Source organism: Microtus oregoni, unplaced genomic scaffold, assembly GCF_018167655.1.
Source record: "Microtus oregoni isolate MIOR12 unplaced genomic scaffold, Mior012 000002F_ref0000024, whole genome shotgun sequence".
Lineage (NCBI taxonomy): Eukaryota > Metazoa > Chordata > Mammalia > Rodentia > Cricetidae > Microtus > Microtus oregoni.
Genome location: NW_024543061.1, coordinates 72,494,215 through 72,514,364, shown reverse-complemented (window position 1 = coordinate 72,514,364; position 20,150 = coordinate 72,494,215). Strand labels below are relative to the sequence as shown.

The 20,150-nt window shown below is 35.3% G+C and overlaps 1 protein-coding gene and 1 pseudogene across 1 annotated transcript; both read left to right on the top strand.

Annotated features, from left to right (window-relative positions):
• Positions 1-5,522: 5,522 nt before the first annotated feature.
• LOC121436594 (taste receptor type 2 member 125-like) lies at positions 5,523-6,461 on the top strand. Its single transcript, XM_041636619.1, has one exon. The coding sequence runs from the start codon at positions 5,523-5,525 to the stop codon at positions 6,459-6,461; it is 939 nt and encodes a 312-aa protein (XP_041492553.1).
• A 12,252-nt stretch (positions 6,462-18,713) lies between these two features.
• On the top strand, positions 18,714-19,672 carry LOC121436586 (annotated as a pseudogene).
• The last annotated feature ends 478 nt before the right edge of the window (positions 19,673-20,150 follow it).

Here is a 20,150-nt window from a genome sequence, read left to right as displayed (position 1 = left end):
CACTTAAGATAGGTCATCTTAGCATACTTCAGAGATCTAAAGAACATAGCATTTATGATGTTTAATAACTTAGGTTCTTCTTTTTTATGACAATGAGACATGTCTGCTCCTGGAAGGCACCAATCTACTTCACAGAACATAATGGGTGTCAAAGAAACTCCGTAAGGAGTATACTTTTTTTGAGGCAAAATTAAGCCACTGGGTAAGAAAATATTCCTTCCTCAACTGCTGACAATATGCTGTCCTAATTAGACAAGCAGGACCCAAAAGAAAGTGACTGCTAAATATTGTCAAGACAAGGAGGGACAGCCATCAGAATACCCTGCTTCAAAGAAAAGTCTGTTGGATAGGCTAGGCCTGTAGTCTGAAAAGATGGATTCCAATATATTGCAGAGGTAATCTGGGTGACTACTCAGGCAACCAGCTGTTTCTGTCTATATTCACATTTTTTTTGAAAGTCACTTGCTTACATGTCCTGCTTACTCAGGTAATATTATTTTCTTCTTTCGTTTCTGAGGGTGTTGAAGACTAGATAGTCAAAGTTTTCTTTGTTTATCTGATGCAAAGAGCAAGTTATTATAGAAAGTAAATTAGGTACAAGACTTGGACTCACCAAGATAGGAGAGATATGGAGTATTTACTCTGAATTTTTTCAATCATTTGAATTGCTGATATATTTATTGATTGCCTGTATAATATATAGTTATTGTGCTTATTGTATATAGTTTTTCTTATATTAATTATACACTTCCTTTTATTTTAGAAAAAAAGGAGAAGTGTAGTGTCATTTCATTTGTATTTTAATAAATAAAGCTTGCCTGAGAATCAGAAAACTAAAACAGTCACATTGGCCAGCCTTACATACGAGGCAGCAATGATACACAACTTTATCATTGCTGATTACTGTAATTATCATTACAGTAGCCACTGTAGCTTGATAGAAACCAGGCAGGAGTGGCATATGCCCTTAATCCCAGAACTAGAGGGGATTATAATACAAGAGGATACAACTTTCAGTCTCAGTCTCATTCTGAGGGTTACTAAAGACAGAATCACCATTTTCAGCCTGAGGTTGAGATAAGAGCCAGTAAGTGGATAACTGCTTTACTTTTCTGGTCTTCAGATTGAACCCCAATATCTGTCTTTGAGTTTTTAATTAATTATGCATCATGAATGTGTGGTCTTCCCCTGGAGCATGACCAAGTTTTCATGGGCTTTACTCCTATAGAAACTATTTCTTTCTCTACTACAAGTTAACAATTTCCATTACTCTACAGTAAAATTGTCTAACTGGAGTCTCTCTGATGAGATTGGTTTGGTGTGAGCTTACATAAATTTTGAATATGCTGTGATTTCATATGATGAGTTGCCCTGCTGGATGTAGACATTTACTTATAGTTATTCAGTGCCTTTTAGATTTATGATTTTTAATCCCTCTTCTTCAGTGATGGCCACTGAGTCATAGAAAATTTAAACAAAGATTTCTTCTGGCTCCTGGATTTGGAAGGTTATATATGCTTGTCTGGCTCTATATGGTTGCTTTGGTCCCAAGGTAAAGCAGACTATCAGGGGATCAGTATGACAGGAGGGGTTCCTTTCTTTTTATCAATCAAGAAGTAGAAAGAGACAGAAAGGGACTGGAGATACGATTTATGCATGCAGGTTCCCATCATTTCACTTCTTCCAATTAATCAGGATCTACTTTCCATAGTATCTCCCACTTTCTACTTATATATTCAATTAGGAATCTATCAGAGGATTGATGCATTAATTAGGTTAAAGCCTTCATGAAACAATCACTACCTAAATACCTATAAGCGTGAATCCAAGTCTTTAATACATAAGGGATTGGATTATCATTTAGAAAAGTAAGTTCTGATGCTTAAAAAAATATTTCCAGTCTAGTCTAATCAGAGGGATAGTCTAGATCACACAAGGTATCAACTAAAGAAACAGGTTGTTTTTAGAATAAGGGGACTTGCATAGTTCATTGCCAATTTGTGTATTCCTTGTGTGACTCAATTGTACCCATGGTCTGTAATAGTAGCTGGATTTATGAGGATAAAACTGTCACAGTTTTCTAGCTCTTATAGCTAGAAAAAACCTTCACTGACTTTAACTCTCATACAGTGTAGCAGCATTTCATTTGTATTTTAATAAATAAAACTTGCCTGAAGATTAGAAAAGTAAAATAGTCATACTGGCCAGCTTTATAGACCATGCAGCAATAATGCACACTTTTATCCCAGTAGCCACAACAGATTGCTGTAGAAACCAGGTGGTGTATGGCTTTGATCACAGTGATGTACATCTTTAATCCAAGCCCTAGGGAGGATTATAAATGGGAGCAACATCTCTCAGACACAGTCTCATTCTGAGATTCCTGGAGACAGGATCACCATTTTTAGGCTGATGACAAAGTAAGAGCCAGTGGCTGACTTTTTTGCTTTTCAGTTCTTCTGGTTGAACCCCAATTTCTCTCCCTGAGTTTGATTAATCACATTTCAAATAGAAATCTTTTCCATTGAAGGGGAAATTGTGGCACACACTAACACAACAGAGCGTGGTCATCTTCTCCCATGAGCCATGTCAGCATGCACTGTGTCCCTGTTGCTGAATTCAGTTCAGTATTCCAACCTTCTGGTCCTCTGTATTGCCTTGATGCCAAGAAATGGCCCAGAGTTTTGGCTTTCTTTCTTCTTCAATTATTATTATTTTTTTATTGAGAAAAGAAGAAAAAAATAAAACAAGTTTCCAACTCCTCCCAGCCTGCCATTTCCCTCCCCCTCCTCCCATCCTTCACCCACTCCTCCCACCCTTCTCCCCCTCCCCCCACTCCTTTCCCCCTCCCTCTCCAGTCCAAAGAGCAGTCAGGGTTTTCTGCCCTGTGATAAGTCCTAGGTCCTCCCCCCTCCGTCCATATCTAGGAAGGTGAACATCCAAACTGGCTATGCTCCCACAAAGCCAGCATATTTAAGCAGGATCAAAACCCCGTGCCATTGTCCTTTGCGTCTCATCAGCCCTCATTGTTCGCCATGTTCAGAGAGTCCAGTTTTATCCCATGCTTTTTCAGTCACAGTCCAGCTGGCCTTGGCGAGCTCCCAATAGATCAGCTCCACTGTCTCAGTGGGTGGGTGCACCCCTCGTGGTCTCGACTTCTTTGCTCATGTTCTCTCTCCTTCTGCTCCTCATTGGGACCTTGGGAGCTCAGTCCAGTGCTCCAGTGTGGGTCTCTGTCTCTATCTCCATCCATCACCAGATGAAGGTTCTATGATGATATGCAAGATATTCGTCAGTATTGCTCTAGGATAGGGTCGTTTCAGGTTCCCTATCCTCAATTATTAAAGTTACATCAGTCCTTAATCAACTATGTTTGATAAGCCCACTTTCCTTATTCTAATATATCTATCCATCCATCCATATTTTTCTGATTTCACATGATTAGTTCAAAAGTGGTAACACTTTCTTAGTGCAATCAGTTTTCATTTATGATACATTGCTGAGAATAAAAGTGGTTGCTTGCTTGAAAAAAAGTTTCAGTCATTCTGCTTCACCATTCCCAGAAATAGAATAAGGCAATACATTGCCCAGTCAAGTAAATTAGGGTAAGGCACACCCCAAAACATCTATTTTACTGGGAGTAATGCAGAGCAGGTCACAGCCCATTCTCATCAACTACTCTTATCAAAAAAAAAAAATAACTGAAAATTTTTAGGAAGTGGTGTTCTATTCATACCACGATTAGAGTAGGTCATTTGTGTTCATATTGAATGAATACTGATAACCGTGTATTTATATTGCCCCATTTTGGTAATTAAAATGTGTGAGTTTGAGATTATACAGCTGTAGTAATTTATGGAGAGAGATATAAAATCTTTAGATTATATAAACTCAATATTGTCAGCATATGAAATGTGAATGAAACATTAAGATGAAATGTGGTACTTTCTAAATATGTATAAATTAGAATTTACAAGGAATTGAGTATTGTTCCTATAATCACTGATGAAGTAATTTTCCATTGTGCTTTTAGGATGAAGTGTTTCTATTGTTCTCACCTTGTCTGGAAGATCAACCAGACAAGGAACTGTGGTTCAACCCTGTGTAAGGTACAGGAACAGGAAGAGCAATACTACTCTCTGTTGCCTGGATTCACAAGTTTGTCACTTTGCTACTTCTCTGCAATCACACATCCACAGTTCTTATAGATTTTTTTTCTCTTTTGCCTTTTCTCTTCCCCTAAATCAAGAGAATTATCAGTTTCTAAGAAGATACTACAATTATGTTTCTGAAATTTCTAAAATACGTTCCATATTGGCCTACCTTACTTTCCAGACAGTTCATGTTGATTTCCTTTGCTCATTGTTCCTTCAGAGACCACAAAGGGTGCACAATTTATACACAATAATACCCTAGATCCTTTCTGACATCACATGAAGTCAATGATGCATCTTTTGTTTAGTAGATGTTTCTGAATTGTTTCATTATTTTCTTGTGTTCTCTTCAGCTTTTATGGCCTCATGTTGTTTATTTTATATCTCAAGCAGAGAGTTTGGCAGATGTTTTTAGTTGACCATAAAGCAAATAATGGCGGGATGTAAAGAAAGACAAATTACGGTCATTGATGCTCCCAAGAAATTTGCTCTATTAAGTGAAGAACAGGCAAAGGGTGAGGAGCACGCTTACTGTTTGCCTGAGCCCCCTCAATATAGTGACTGCTTCAGAGGTTCAGATAGATTTGTACTAGTTTTCATATGCAAAGGAAAAATTTACCTAAGTTTACCAAATCACTATATTTATTACCCTTTTGTTCACTTGGAACTAGTTTTTTAACATCATGAATATCTTGATGTAAAGAATGATCTACCAGAATTAGAAATGCTGAATAAGTGTAAAGTCTATGATACTGAAGTGTAAAATTACTTATAAATAAATGTGTGATGTGTGTTTGTCAGAATAATTGGTGTAGTAGTTACTCTTGTTATTAAATATTAAAGGACTAATCATCCACATCAAGTTATGAGATAACTTATAGTTTGGACAATATGAGCATATGTCTCTCTAGAGTCCTAATTTGAAGTGTTGAGATATCATCATTATTTAAGAGATACGTTATGCCGGTTTGAATTATAGTTTCTTCCTACATGACTTAGAGTTTTTTCAATGGTACTTCCTCAGACTGCAAGTTATCAGATTAGAATATGAAATGCAAATTAATGTAGATAATGCAAATAAATGCATATAAATTTGCATGTTAACATGTCCTTTATCATTATTTAAAAAGACTCTGGGCTGCTATGAAACAAAGCATCTGAATGGAGCTCGACTTGACTTAGAATATGCAATGCTTTCATGAAGCTAACAGAGCCTGCTTGTTTTGTTTGTTCATTATTGCATATGAAACCTAAAATAGGTGTATACGCTGTACAGTTTTAAAAATTGTAGAGGCAAGGCATTCAAAATTATTGCATTAATGTCTATTCTTCAGTGATTTTAAGAATCAGAACATTCTCTTATAGATAATGAGAGCTGCCATACAAGTGCTATCTGCAACAATGCTCAATGTGGAATTCATAACTGGGAATTTGGGGAATGGATTCATAGTACTGGTGAACATCATGGACTGGGTCAAGAGAAGAAAGATCTCTTCAGTGGATCAGATCCTCACTGCTCTGGCCATCTCCAGGATCACTGTGCTTTGGTCACTGTACATTGTGATATCCATATTTTCATTGTACCCAGATGCAGAAGTGACTATGACAACAGTAAGACTGGCTAATCTTACCTGGGTAATTTCTCAACATTTTAGCATCTGGCTGGCCACCATTCTCAGCATTCTTTATTTTCTCAAGATAGCCAATTTTTCTAACTCTATTTTCCTCTACCTAAGGTGGAGATTTACAAAGGTGGTTTCAGTGGCATTGTTGATGTCTCTGCTTCTCTTGTCGTTAGATATTTTAGTGTCAAACATCCACATAGATATATGGATGAATAAGTTTGAAGCAAATGTATCTTACAGCTACAAAATAAAGAATTTTACACACATTTCCAAACTTCTTGTATTAACAAATAGTATGGTAACATTAATACCTTTTACTGTGTCCGTGACAATGTTTTTTCTGCTTATCTTCTCCCTGTGGAAACATCTGAAGAAGATAAAGCACATTGCCAAAAGCTCCCGAGACGTCAGCGGCACAGCTCACATCAAAGCCTTGAAAACTGTGTTTGCCTTCCTCCTGCTGTATGTAATTTTTACTTTCTCTCTTTTTGTACATCTTTGGAGTTATGAGTTTGGAGAAGAAATACTTTTCAAATATTTTTGCCCTGTTGGTATAATTGCTTTTCCATCACTTCATTCGTTTGTCCTGATTATGGGAAACACTAAGCTGAGGCAGACCTCTCTTCTGGTACTGTCCGTGTTAAGGTGCAAGATCCAAGGATGTGGACTCTTGTGTCTCTGACACAATAGATGGGATAATTTTGCATAATTTTAATGAGGATTATTTTATAAGAAATTATTCTTTATTTTCAATGTACATGTTACAAAAATATACTTGCATTCTCTAAAAAATAAGTGCTATACAAACTAAAAACAACTTTGAGAAGAATAGGAATATGAAACATATACATGTAAGCATATGCTAAGTAATATAATTTCAGTGATAGCAAATTATTTGATTTTTTAAATGACCATTTTGTACTACAGAAATACAGCTACTGTCTTTAGAAAGAGCTCATTATGGATTTTATATTTTACTGTTGAGTCCTGAAGACTTGAGGTGCAATCAAAAGTTAGACATAGCCTAGCACTTAGGGATCAAGCAGGCAGACACTGAGGATCACTGGCTGATCAGTCTAGCTGAAACAGCAAACTCCAGTTTTAAATGTGAGTCACTATATCCAGAATATAAGGTTTAATTAATAGAAGTAGACATCCAGTGTACGCCTCTAAACACACAGACATGTGTGGACAAGTAAACTCATATACAAATACATGACACAAATACATATAAATAATGATGCAATAATAAAAGAACAAGTAAATATATACACTTGTGAACAATTAAAAATAAAATTGATGAATTAATACATAAAATAATTTCTAATCTAGGAAAATTGCCAAATTTGTCATAAAATTTTCTATATGGACTTACAAATAATATGTTTCTCAGGTTTTATCAGAATCATGGTGGCATTTTAGTCAATTACACTATGGGTGTTAGTTTCATAATGAAAAAATGGATCATAACATTGTTGGGAATATAATGTACATATGGAAATAAGTCACCATTTTAAAGGAAACTAGACACTATAAAATATAAAACTGATTATTTAATAGGCACTTGATAGACAGATGATGTCATATATGTGGCGCCAACTCAAGTATTTATAGTATTGCATATATGGAGATTTCATTTTTTTTGAACCAACTGCTAGGTGCTTTATGAAAGTGTCATGTGAATGTTCAATGTCAGACTCACTCTTCCTTGTTCATATAATCTGCAAGTAATTATAATCATATTTCTTCTTCCTTTTAATTATGACAATTTTCATCTTGTAATGTTGGCTTCATAATGAAATGTATTGAAATTATGCTAAAGATTTGGTATTGCAGAAATAGTAATTTCAGTGTTCAAAGTGCAAACTGACAGATCATGGAACCAGGAAGAATATTTCTTACTGCTTCACTGGCAAGTGAAATACTAGCTTTACTTATGACATAAAAATTCTTTAAAATTATCTTTGTAATGAATCAATTTCTATTTTTCTCATAAAATCTGTTATAGTTCTCAAATATATACTTTTTAATTTATACTTATTTCATGGGTGTTAGTGTTTTTTCTGCATTTATGCCTGTGTGAGGGTGTCAGATCCCCTGGAACTGTAGTCAAGGAAAGCTCTAAGCTGCCATGTGGGCACCAGAAGTTGAACCCAAGTCCTCTGGAAAAGCAGACAGTGCTCCCAACCACTGAGCTCCTTTTTTTTATTTTTTGTTTGTTTGTTTGAGATAAGGTTAAATGTAGGATTCCCTTATTTATGTTGTGAATACCATTTATTAATAAAGAAGCTGTTTGGGCCTATTGTAGCATCAAATAGGGCAACACATGCATTCCAAGCAGATAGAGGAGGAGAGAGTAGGCAGAGCCAGAGAAGAGTCACATAGTTGCCTTAGGAGACAGATGTGGGACAGAAACTTACTGGTAGGCCACAACCATGTGGCGATATACAAATTAATAGAAATTGGTTATTTTAAGATATAAGAGCTAGTTAATAAGAAGTGTGAGCTGATAGCCCACGCAGTATTGTAATAATATAGTTTATTTGTGGTATTTTGGGTCTGGGCAGCAGGGAAATGAACCAGCACCCTCCATCTACAGATTGGTGCCAATGTGGCACCTATGTCCACATAAAATCTGAGAGATTTTGAAAAGAAATTCTAGACACACACACACAAAAAAACAGAGCTTGGCACAGCTTCTTGGTAGTTGCATTTTGTTTTCAGATGGGTTCTGTTTGTTGGAGGCTCATTAAAGAGAAGGCTTACTGACTCAGCTTAAGAAATGGCAGCTCCCTGGTTCATGCGTCCAACACAAACTCTAGCTGTTTCAGTAGACCAAGCCTTTGAATGGGATTTGTGAGCAGCATGGTACTAGTTACTTAATGCTGACATAGACTAGCTGCTACCCTGGAGCTGGGGCATCTTGCTTGGCTCTCAGAGACAGCAAACATGCCTCCACCATGTCGGACTGGACAGAGCCACGGACTTGGTACTAGCTATACTTGTTTCACATTTAAAATTTAAAAAAGCATCCTGGTCAAAAAATAATTACAGATATACAATAAAGACATATTTAGATGGAAAAACTAAATGGGTCACATTGTTGTATGAATGTATGTATACTTGGGAGAGAGAAGAAAAAGAGTAAAGAGACAGTAAAAGTAATATAAAGAATATACAACATATATTAATGAAATAAAGAAAGAAAATAAATATTAAATTTGTCAAAAAAGTAATAGAGTAAAAAAAATAAGCCACATAAGGATGGACTATATGCAGAGACAATTATGTATATTATTGTTTTCTTTGAAATTTTTGAATGTGAATGAGCTAAGTACAGATAGATATTGTACAGGTTGTTGAGCTAAATCAATATACATATATTTTTAAAGTATCTTGACTTCAAAATTTGGATCTAAGTAAATATTGCTTTAGAAAAGAGGTTCTGCTTTTGTTACCACAGAGGATGACAATCTGTGGATTCTGTCTAGACTAATGTGATTTGATGGACCAAGATCCCCTGAAAGGTCTCTGTGAACCCTCCAAAAGAAAATACATTGTCCCCCTAAAAGCAGGAAGCAGTTAACAGCACTGCTATGTGCTAGCAAAGGATATTTAAGTTATTTCATATAAAACTGGATGTTTTCACAATAGCTTCACAAATCTTAAGGTACCTAGAAAAATCATCAATCATTATATGTTATTAAAAAAGTCATTAAATGTATTGATGGGCACAAACTTAAAGCAGAAATATGTTGACACATACTCTTTTCTTCTGTAGATAATGTTCATTTTTGAAGGTAGATTAATCATTCCCAATATTCCAATAAATCATAATAGATTTTATGGTTATATTTAAAATTCCTGGATATATTTAGTAAATAACAACTAATTAAACACATAGTCACATCAGAAGTTATTTTTTTTTATCAATTTTGTAGACTAGAAGACTTGTACACCAAAGTAAAGATGTTAAGACTTAATAAGTTCTCCAAGGTAGTTGTAGAAAGTTTAGCAGAATTGATTTGTGTCTCTTAGTAGTATATAGTATGTGTATATTTCTATGTCTGTGAGTAATAAAGCTATCCAAGGCTACTTTTTAGCAGCTAATTGCATAAATGATTAGCTTACTTTGTGTCTTCCAGATAATAAAATAAACACAAAAACACACAACAAAATATAAATAAACAAACAAACAAAAAAGAAAGTTTTGAAAGAAAAACTTTGCAGAGAAGTTCCTCCAAACTTTTCTACCTGGATCCAATATTTCTGGCAAAATTAATTCTTGGTGCTGTAGAGACATTCAGCTCATTCTTGGTGGTCTCAAGTTAACTTACAGCTGCAGACATTTTTTACATGCTGCATAAATTAAGAGTTAAAATTTACTAGCTGATAGGTATAAGCTTGAGAAATTTGAGTTATGCAAATACTAAACAAACAAAATTCACAACAATGGAAAATATATATGTTCATTTGCCTACTGCCAAATCAATCCAACTTACTTTCAAGACTCTTGTTTAGTCAAGGACATGAAATAAATTCATGGATTTATTTTCGGTACTTTGGGAATAATAGTATTTTATAGAACATCTTCCAATGACCCCAATCTTTAGAATACTGTGATACTTTCCTACTTGACATTTTCCACAGATTTTAAAAGATAAAATGTTTCAGAATCCATTAGTGCATAAGTGTTGAGGTAAGAACATTAAGGAATAATTGCTTTGGTCAATGTGCTTTCCTGCTTCGTCTTTCCCAGTCTTAAGTTTGCTACTGTATAATAACATGACAACCCAAGGAATGGAAGAATTTTTTGGAATTTGTTTTTCAAAACTTGTATAGGATATATTATAGTGATCTACAGTGGTTACATTAAAATCTAAATGTTTGTACAACAAATGCAATCATATGTCTCTGCTTATTTCAATGTTGAGCATAATAGCCAGATAGTAGAATAAACCTAGATGTCTGTAAAAAGATGAAAGAAAAATGAGTGTGTGTGTGTGTGTGTGTGTGTGTGAATTTTAATCAGAAATATAAAGGTACTAAAATATGCCACTTGCAGGAAAGTGGATTCGAATAAAGATTATATATCAAGTGAAATAAGCCAGACTCAAAACCAAAGATATTCTTCATCTCATATAGGTCCTATATTTTATAGATACAATATTATTTATGTATACTTTATCTATACAATTTTGTAGTCATACTCTCTAGCCTACAATATTTATAATATTACTGGCACACATACACTGGTGCATATGCACACACACACAAACACACACACACAGAGTAGTAGTGAGATTACCTGCAGAATAGCAAAGGTGCTAACAAAGGAGAGGATTAAGAATGTATTCGTTAAACTATATGATATAGCAGTGTAAAGTGCCCTTATAAAGTATATCACCATAGAGAGAATAAATGTATAAACACACTTTTTTACTCTTCTTTTGAGTTGGTTTCATTTGGGTATGATACATTGATACCTGACTGAAATTTATTCAGGTTGAAGGACCGGGCATGGAGGAAATCCTATTCCTATTGTCTGGGTAATGATAAAGCATTTTATTCCAGGTTTACTCAAAGGGTCAAAGTATTATCTTTGGCCATGATAGTCTATTTACTTAAAATATTCATTATCCTATTTTTCTTACCTAAGGATGAGAGAAAGGAGTGTGTTCTAGTGATGCTTCTAGCCACTTGGTACATTTGTTTCTTTTTCTTGTTATAGAAAATAAAAGTCAGATCATTCATGCCTAAAATTTTGGGAAAAAAAGTGACTTTAAAAGATAAACCATGAAGCCGGGCGGTGGTGGCGTACGCCTTTAATCCCAGCATTCAGGAGGCAGAGGCGGCGGATCTCTGTGAGTTCGAGGCCAGCCTGGTCTACAAGAGCAAGTTCCAGGACAGGAATCAAAAAGCTACGGAGAAACCCTATCTCGAAAAATCCAAAAAAAAAAAAAAAAGATAAACCATGAATTTTATAATAGTGCAGTTATTACTGAATTTACCTCATGAAACTTCATAGTTTTCTATTTCATACTGACCTGATTTCTGGTATTAATGCCCTCCTTATATAAATATTACAGGTTTAATTCTGTAGTAAATGATGACAAGACACAGCACCAAGTTTCTCACGAAGACCTTTCTCATTTTATTTGCTAAGTAAATCCATCTTAGTCATATCAACAAGTGAGAGTTATTTTAGCCCTTTTAATAATCCACTAATAACAATTTGTGCTGTACATATACATCTGAGTTTGGGGTCATCCTCTAGAGCCACACCTGGAGTCACACCCTTAGGAAGTCTCTCTCCCTTTCCCATAAGCTATTAACTATTCATAGTTGCACAGTTAGTGGTTGGGACTCATTACTCATGATCTTATTATTCGTTGCTAGACTGTTTACTGACCTAATCTGGCACAGGTCTCGTTCAGCCAACCCAAGCCAATGTGAGTTTATGAGTGCAGCAGTTCTGTTATGTCCAGAGGATAGTATTGCTTTAGTCCTCTACAACTTCTAATTCTAATTGTCTTTTAAAGCCCTCTTATGTAAGGGTCTCTGATCTTTGGGAAGGGAGTGAAACAGATACCCTATGTTTTGTTGAGTATTCCCTAGTTACTGTCGGCTCTTTGACCAGTGGTGACTATTTAAGTTATTTGCTATCCAAAGAAATTTCTCTAATGAGGTCTGCGTATTGAAGTACTTTACAGGCATGAATTCAGATATGAATTAAGAGGGCACCCAGGTATTATGGGTTCACTCCTGGAGTCTATAAACTTCTTATCTATGGGTTCTTGGCCAGATTTGTAGTACCAGACTTGTGTGTCCTCCTAGGGAGGAGGTCTTAAATCCAATCATAAAATAATTTGTTAACCTCAAAACATGTGTGTCCTTAGCACATTCTTGTGCATCTCTGACCACACCAGCCATTATTGTACTTTCAGGGTTCCCAGCTAGGTAAGACTGTTGACTGGGTAAGACTTGGTAAGGCACCTCCCTATTTCTCCCTCATCAAACAACATGTGAATCACTTCAGTTGTATGTGAATCACCTTCTGGTACTATGACAGTTATTCAGCAGGGAGGAAACTTAAGGCAATACCAAGTTGATATTTCCATATCTATGACCAATGAGTACAATGTTATCAGCAACTGAGTCTCACTATAAAGCTTCAGTGGACAACCAAGAAGAACAGTAATAATCTGTAATGTTTTGGGCATCTTCAGGACACCTGTGAGCAACTACTCAAGGAGAAGTATCCCACATCCGGTGCTTGTATTTTTTTGTGTCAGTCGAAAGCTCCCGAGAGGAACATTATCACCTGTGTAGGGTAGCAATGATTAATTACTTTATATGAGTATATATGATTGTGTGTGTGTAAGAAATTTATAAAATATGTCTGTATATAGCTTTTTTAAACATCCCTCGTGGTTTTGTCCCATCCTTTTATCTGCTCCACTTCTCTACTTCCCCATTCTTCTTCTGACTTAAAACTCAATCCCAATTATTTTTCTTTTTTCATTCATTTCACATTGGCTCTCCTATCACCCCCCATAAGATATTTTTTTCCTTTCCTCACTAGAGGTCTGTTTATAGTTTCTTGGATTCTGAATTAAACACATAAATGTGACAATTCAATGCTAGGATCAAAATATGAATGAGAACCTATAATGTTTGTCTTTCTGGATTTGGGTTATCCAACTCAGAATAATCTGGATACAGAAAATTATATGAAGCTTACATATGTACAAACATACACACATGATTATCAATACTATCATGGTGATATTTTGTATTGATTATTTTATGAGCAAAAGCAATATTCAACTTTCTGAAGCTTAGTCAACACACAGCTAATTTCTAAAATAATAAATTTGATGCAAACGTTTTTTAGTATGTTTTATATAAACTTATTTATGATCATATTATAAAATTACAGAATAGTAAGTAAATAACAGTTCTGTAGTTCAAAGTGCAACTGACTGTGGCTGTGAAACTTGAGCCAGTATCTGGGTTTAAAGTGGCAATTTTTACCTGAGAAGCAAGTCCAGTGTAGAAATGCAAAAGACATATAGAAATTGAGGCCAGAAAAGATAAGAAAAAGTGTTCTGCTATATGGTTCTGTTAGTGTCTACTTCACCCTGAGCCGCGTGCATGAGAATCTAAGGGGCAACCAGACTGATATCAACTGCCTCTAAGACAGAAATAGGGACCAGTTTTATGTCAGACTCCTTTTTGTCCTCTTTTTCCCACTGTCTGGGGTTTCCTCAAAGTAGAACCAACAGTTCCACATCATTGAACTCTTTATTCAACAGTAGGATGCTCACCACAGAGTTCCATGACTAATGGCTATGCCCTAGTTGTCGGGATTATTTTAGCTGCAAGGCCACTTCCATGTTATCAGGAACTCACAAGGGTCTCGTGCTCAGAGCAGTTGCCAGCATAAGAAAAGTTCTTTACTCCAGCAGGCAAGGGGTCATGGAAAATTCAGGGTCTGAGGGTTTGCAGCCCGTAACCATCATGTAAAATCTTGACAAAGATAATTAGATACACTTAAGGAATGTAAGGACACATGTTAATTTGTACACATTACTGTCTGCCTGTATCTCATGAAGAGGCACACATGTTCTTTAGTGATGACTGGCTTTATAAATCGATTACTGTGCAAGATTACCAGGCCATGAGTTTAAAGAGATTCTTTATCTTGTTTGATTCTCTGATTATTTTATTTATTTCTCAGATACAAAGGTGTCCTTGGCTGGGGAGAAAATGATCTGGCACTAATGATGTTGTGATTTGTTCTTCCTTTTCTTGTGTGTCAGCTCTAATTTTCGGTCTCAACTCTAGCTCCAATTTCAATTCTCTGCTATATTCTTTTTCTTTTTCCTATGTCTGGTAAATTCTGGGATGCTTTGTCTCTAACTTCTTTTTGTGCTTTTGTTTGTTCATGCTTCTTCTATCTTTTTCTTACCAAGCTATAAAGACCCAAAAACGTTGCAGGCACAGGTGACCAGGGAAACAGACAAGGGAAGTTTATGGCCCTTGGTCAATTAGAATTTTTGTCAAATTTTAGCAAGCTTCAATGTTAGCAAACTCTTAAGCTTGATGCCTGTCAGAGACACCAGTGAAGGTTTGTGAGTAGATGGTTAATTATTTTTCCTGAGAGTAAGATATAAGAGTAAATCTCCTGAACTAAAGCCATCAGTTTATGTCCTTGTATATCAGTTCTTTGTTCTTGGATATGTGGACACGTCTTAAATGGAATGCTTTGCCTGGACTCAAAAATACTGACCAAATACCTGTCAATAAAGATAATTGCAGAAGGCAGATCTCAATGTTTACATAGGGGAGAGGAACAAAAACCTGGTAATGGAAAGCAGGTTTTTTGAGTGTGTGACTGTCTTCACATATAGCTGAAATAGTGCTGAGCTGGGGGAGATAAATCTCAAATTTTTAACAGAAGGGGAATCAGCTACAGTGAAAACTCTATACCCAAAAACGGCCACTTTATTCACAAGGTATTAACACCAATATGCCCTGCATCTTGGTTTAAACATTCACCAAAATCCTTGTCTCTGATGAGTTGCTCGTGAAATGAGACTGATTTTAATTATTGATGATTCTTTGGTTTTTAGCACTTTAATTTAATTTTATATTCTTTAAAGAAATGGCTGATGCAGCAATCAATGACTGTACAGGGTCGAGATACAAAGAGAACCTTTACAAGACAGTTTCTAAATCTAAGATCAAACACTACAAAGAAGACGGGGCAGAAAGATTTTAAGTGCCAGAGGGCCAGCAAGTCTGCTTTGAGATTGTGTCTCCTATATATGTTATGGAAACTGTATGCGTGAAATTTCAACAATATGGTTATCTGAACAAGGCTTGAAGAACGACAAAAGGAACTCTCACCTGGGCAACACCTAGATAAAGAACTTTTAGTATCTAATGACTGTTAAGAGATGGAGAATTATTCTGTCCCAGGGTTGAGGCCACGAACATTTTATCAAATACTAACGGTCAACCCTGAAATCATGTATGTACACACAACACTGAAACACAAAAAAGTTGAACAAAGTTGAGTATTCAGATCTACTTTTCACATGAAATATGAACCTTTAAATTCTATTGTCAAAAGTTTATTTTAAATTGATAATACTAATGTTAAAGGGAAAAATGAAGTTCTGGTAATATGTTTTCTTTTCTTTGAGGGTTTCTCTGGGTAGCTTTGGAGCCTGTTCTGGCAATTGTACTGTAGACTAGGCTGGCCTTGAATACACAGAGATCCACCTGCCTCTGCCTCCCAATTCCTGGGATTAAAATCATGTGGCATCACCATCTGGGGGTAATGTATTTTCTTCATTTCCTCAAAATCAGAAAAATTGTTCATCCATAACTTAATCTAGATTTTAATATGAAAGTTTAAATTTTATAGAAATATATACTAGAATTACTAAAATAGACATAATTTTTTATGTACATAGAAATAGAAAACAACATAATGGTTTGCCGTTTTGACTTTAGTCCAGTGGCTGCGCCTCAATTTACTGCCTTTTCAGCCAGCAATTATGACTCCGGCAGTTCCCGGCCTGCTTCTCTGGCAGCAGGCTGGCCACTCACTCGGGCAGCAACCTGCTAGGAATTCTCTTCTGGCAGGAACTGTCTCTGCCCATGCCACTAAAATTAGTTTTAGCTACATCTCTATTGTTCTGCTTAAAATAAAACCCTAGATTCAAAATCTGGGGTGATAAACTTTTAGCACAGAGGCTAAGTAATAACTAACTAACCCTTTCTTCTTGTTGGCATCTCCCTGTACTGCTCACACAAACAAGCACTACTCAGAACCCCTCCCTACTACATCTAGTGCATCTCTCTCTATCTCTTCCAGATGTCCTCTGAAGCTTTATGATTATTTGCTGTCAACTAGCTGGAAACTCAACCAACGTTAATTTTGTTTAATTAATGTAATTGCTAAATCAGTGTTCGCAGTGTGATTGAGTGTCCCCCAAGAGTATTCGGTTTATCTCATTTTGACACCATTCAATTTGGTGTAGTCAGTGAATAAACCTGTTCATCAATAAAGAATTAGAATAAAATATACAAAGTTTTGACAAAACGGACATATAACACTGACTTTTCAATGGATGGGTTGCATTCCCCTCAGGACACTGATTTTTCCCCTCTCCCAAAGTATATGAAATGTTAGAATCATGCAACATGCCATGAAATCATTATCTGAAAAGATTTTCCCCAGGAGCTGTTTGTTTTATATACAGAACCAAAATCTTTTCCAATCCAGAATGGAAGCTGCATGCTGAGACCCTGAAAAGCTCCTTGGAAGGGGGTATAATTCTTGCTGAAGAACCAAGTCCTGGATCTTTTTTGAAAGCTCACGAAATCTCACTATCAGCACCAATCCCACAAAGCCCCACCCTTATCCTGTTTCTATCTGTTTCTCTTCATACTTGAGTACAGTTTGCTACCAGGAAGTGACTAGGTCACAGAGATTTTTGTGACTCTACACTGAAGGTATGTGTGTTTTTATGTTCTTAAAATGTTTTCTCTTAAATGTCCCATTCTGGATTATCATGCCTTATTCATAGGTCTCACCACTAAACAACTGGATAATTGTGAAAGTTTTCAAATAAATAAGGTTCATTTTATTTGCTCAGTACTGCTTTATTGACTGAAATTATTATCTCTACTCATTTAAAAGTACTTGTCTTTATTTGCCATCCCTTAGGATTATGATTTATGTTTCCCGGCTATATTTAGCAATTATTCTTGAATTTAAATGAGCCTTTTATAATTCTTAAGTTATTGATTTGTGATGAACTATACCGTGATAGTCATTCTTCATTTCTATCAGGCTGTATGATATTCTTCATGTGCCTTGGTGACAATTAGTGATATTGACAAAGTAGGTATTTTAGAGAATTGAGTGTAGGTGGCTATAATTTTAATTTTTTTGTGCTGTGTCCTCAGCCCTGTAGGGCAACAGAGAGACTGAATAAAGAGGCATCTTGCTGTGTGTATGAGCTAACCCTCCTCTGTGACTATTCACAAAAGATTAAGTGTTTTCTACTTTATATGCATGGGTATAGTAGTCCTGAATTTGCTGGATATTTGACTTTAATTCTTGACCAATTATGATGGAAAATGGCCTGGAAAACCTTTACAAAACTCAATACTAAGTAATATACAATAATATTGACAAAATGAATAAATTATTGAAAAATAAATAAGTGATTTGGATCTTAAATACACATTTATGGGTATTTGTGCAAATGTATCTATTTCTACCTTATGAAAAGTGAACTGATGAGAAAATATTTTCTCAGTACTTATATTTGAAGAATAAAAATATCCACAGCATTATTTTCTAGATAAAAATATGAGAATTATGGACATCATGAGGCTAGGTCTCTGTAAAGATCTGCACTTTTGAACTGTGTATATGCCTTCTAGCTCAAAATAATTTCCATAGACATATTTCTAGTTTTGTGACCTTTTATATACTAAGACATTTTTAAAGCTTCTTGATCCTAACCCAATTAGAACAAATATGTAGACTAAGGTAAATATAGAAAAAACAAAAATTTAATGTTTTTAATTTTTAATTTATACATTACCCTTTCAGATTTCAATATTTTCTGTTTCGTTGACTAGAAAATACGACAGATTCTGCTGGAGCTGTGAGTGCGGAAAGCAGTTCTGGTCTGACTTGCCTGATCTGTGGGAGGAGACACATTTTCCGGGAAGAGCTTCAGACTCTGTCACTGGCAAACTTCCATGTTTGTACCTTTGCTAGTGTGTGTGGAAGAGTTAAGAGTAAATATGTTATGAGAATAAACTCAGAGGTTCTCAAAAATCTTCAAATAGATTTAGCATTTCAAATGAATGTGTCAACAAAACTAAACATATATGAAAAATGGGGAATTTTTGGCAAACAACATATGGTATCTTTCAAAACACATTTGTGATAATCTTAACCATGGAAGTAATAATTGGAAATTTAGGAAATGGATTCTTAGTACTGCTGAACTGCATGAACTTGGTCAAGAGAAAGAAGATCTCATTAGTTAATCAAATCCTCATTGCTTTGGCGACCTCCAGAATTTGTCTGCTTTGGTTATCGTACACAGCTTTATTTATCACGGTACTGAACCCAGATTTAATGACTGCAAGGGTAAAAAAAGTCATTCACCATCTGTGGATTATAACCAACTATTTCAGCATCTGGCTTGCTACATGCCTCTGTATCTTTTATTTTCTCAAAATAGCCAATTTTTCTAACTTGTTTTTTCTTCATTTAAAGTGGAGAGTGAAAAAGATAGTTTCAGTAATATGGCTGGTGTCCCTGGTCCTCTTGTTTTTACATATTTTTCTGGTCAACTTGAATATTGATGTGTGGATAAATGAATCTCAAGGAAACATGAGCTTCAGTTCTCATTACCCTGAAGAATTAAGTAAGCACATGTTAATTCTTGACACTATTTTCCTGTTTGTCCCCTTTGGTGTGTCCCTATTATCTTTCCTCTTGCTCATCTTCTCCCTGTGGACACATCACAAGAAGATGCAGCAGAATGTCCAAGGATGCAGAGATGCCAGAACTACAGCCCACATCAAAGCCTTGCGAACGGTGATTGCCTTTCTCCTGCTATACACCATTTTTGTTTTGTTTCTTTTAATACAACTTTGGAAATATGAGTTACTGAAGAAAGATCTTTTCATTTTGTTTTGTCAAGTGTTTGTCCTAGCTTTTCCTTCAGTCCATTCTTGTGTCCTGATTCTGGGAGATATAAAACTGAGAAAAGACTTTCTCTCTGTATTCTGGTGGCTGATATGCAGACCCAACAATATGGGGACCCCAGGTCCCTAAAATTTTGAATATTATGTTTCACATTCTAGAAGAAGATTAACCAACAAAAATTTCTATCTTATCCATTTTGGTTTCCTTTGTTTGACTTCATAAATTTTATAAAAGCTATGTATGCAATAGGAACTATGGAAAAATATTAGAAATTTAGAACATTATATAAAATTATTTTTTAATATATTTATCTTAAAATGACATGAATATGAGTCACTGAAATATAACCATAGCAATATATAATTTTTGTATCAGTCATTTATTTCAGAGATTTTTAAATTATTAGCTCATATTATATATGTGTTCATATTAATCACCAAAAGTTTAAAATTATAGTCACATAAATATAATTTGGTTATATAGAATACATAGATAAAAGTTCTGAGGATAAATGAATCATATGTAGACTAATAATTAAAGAGCAATAAAGATGCTTTATTCCATATTAAGCTATAATTATAAATTACATTTTACTATTTATTTAGAATTATAAGG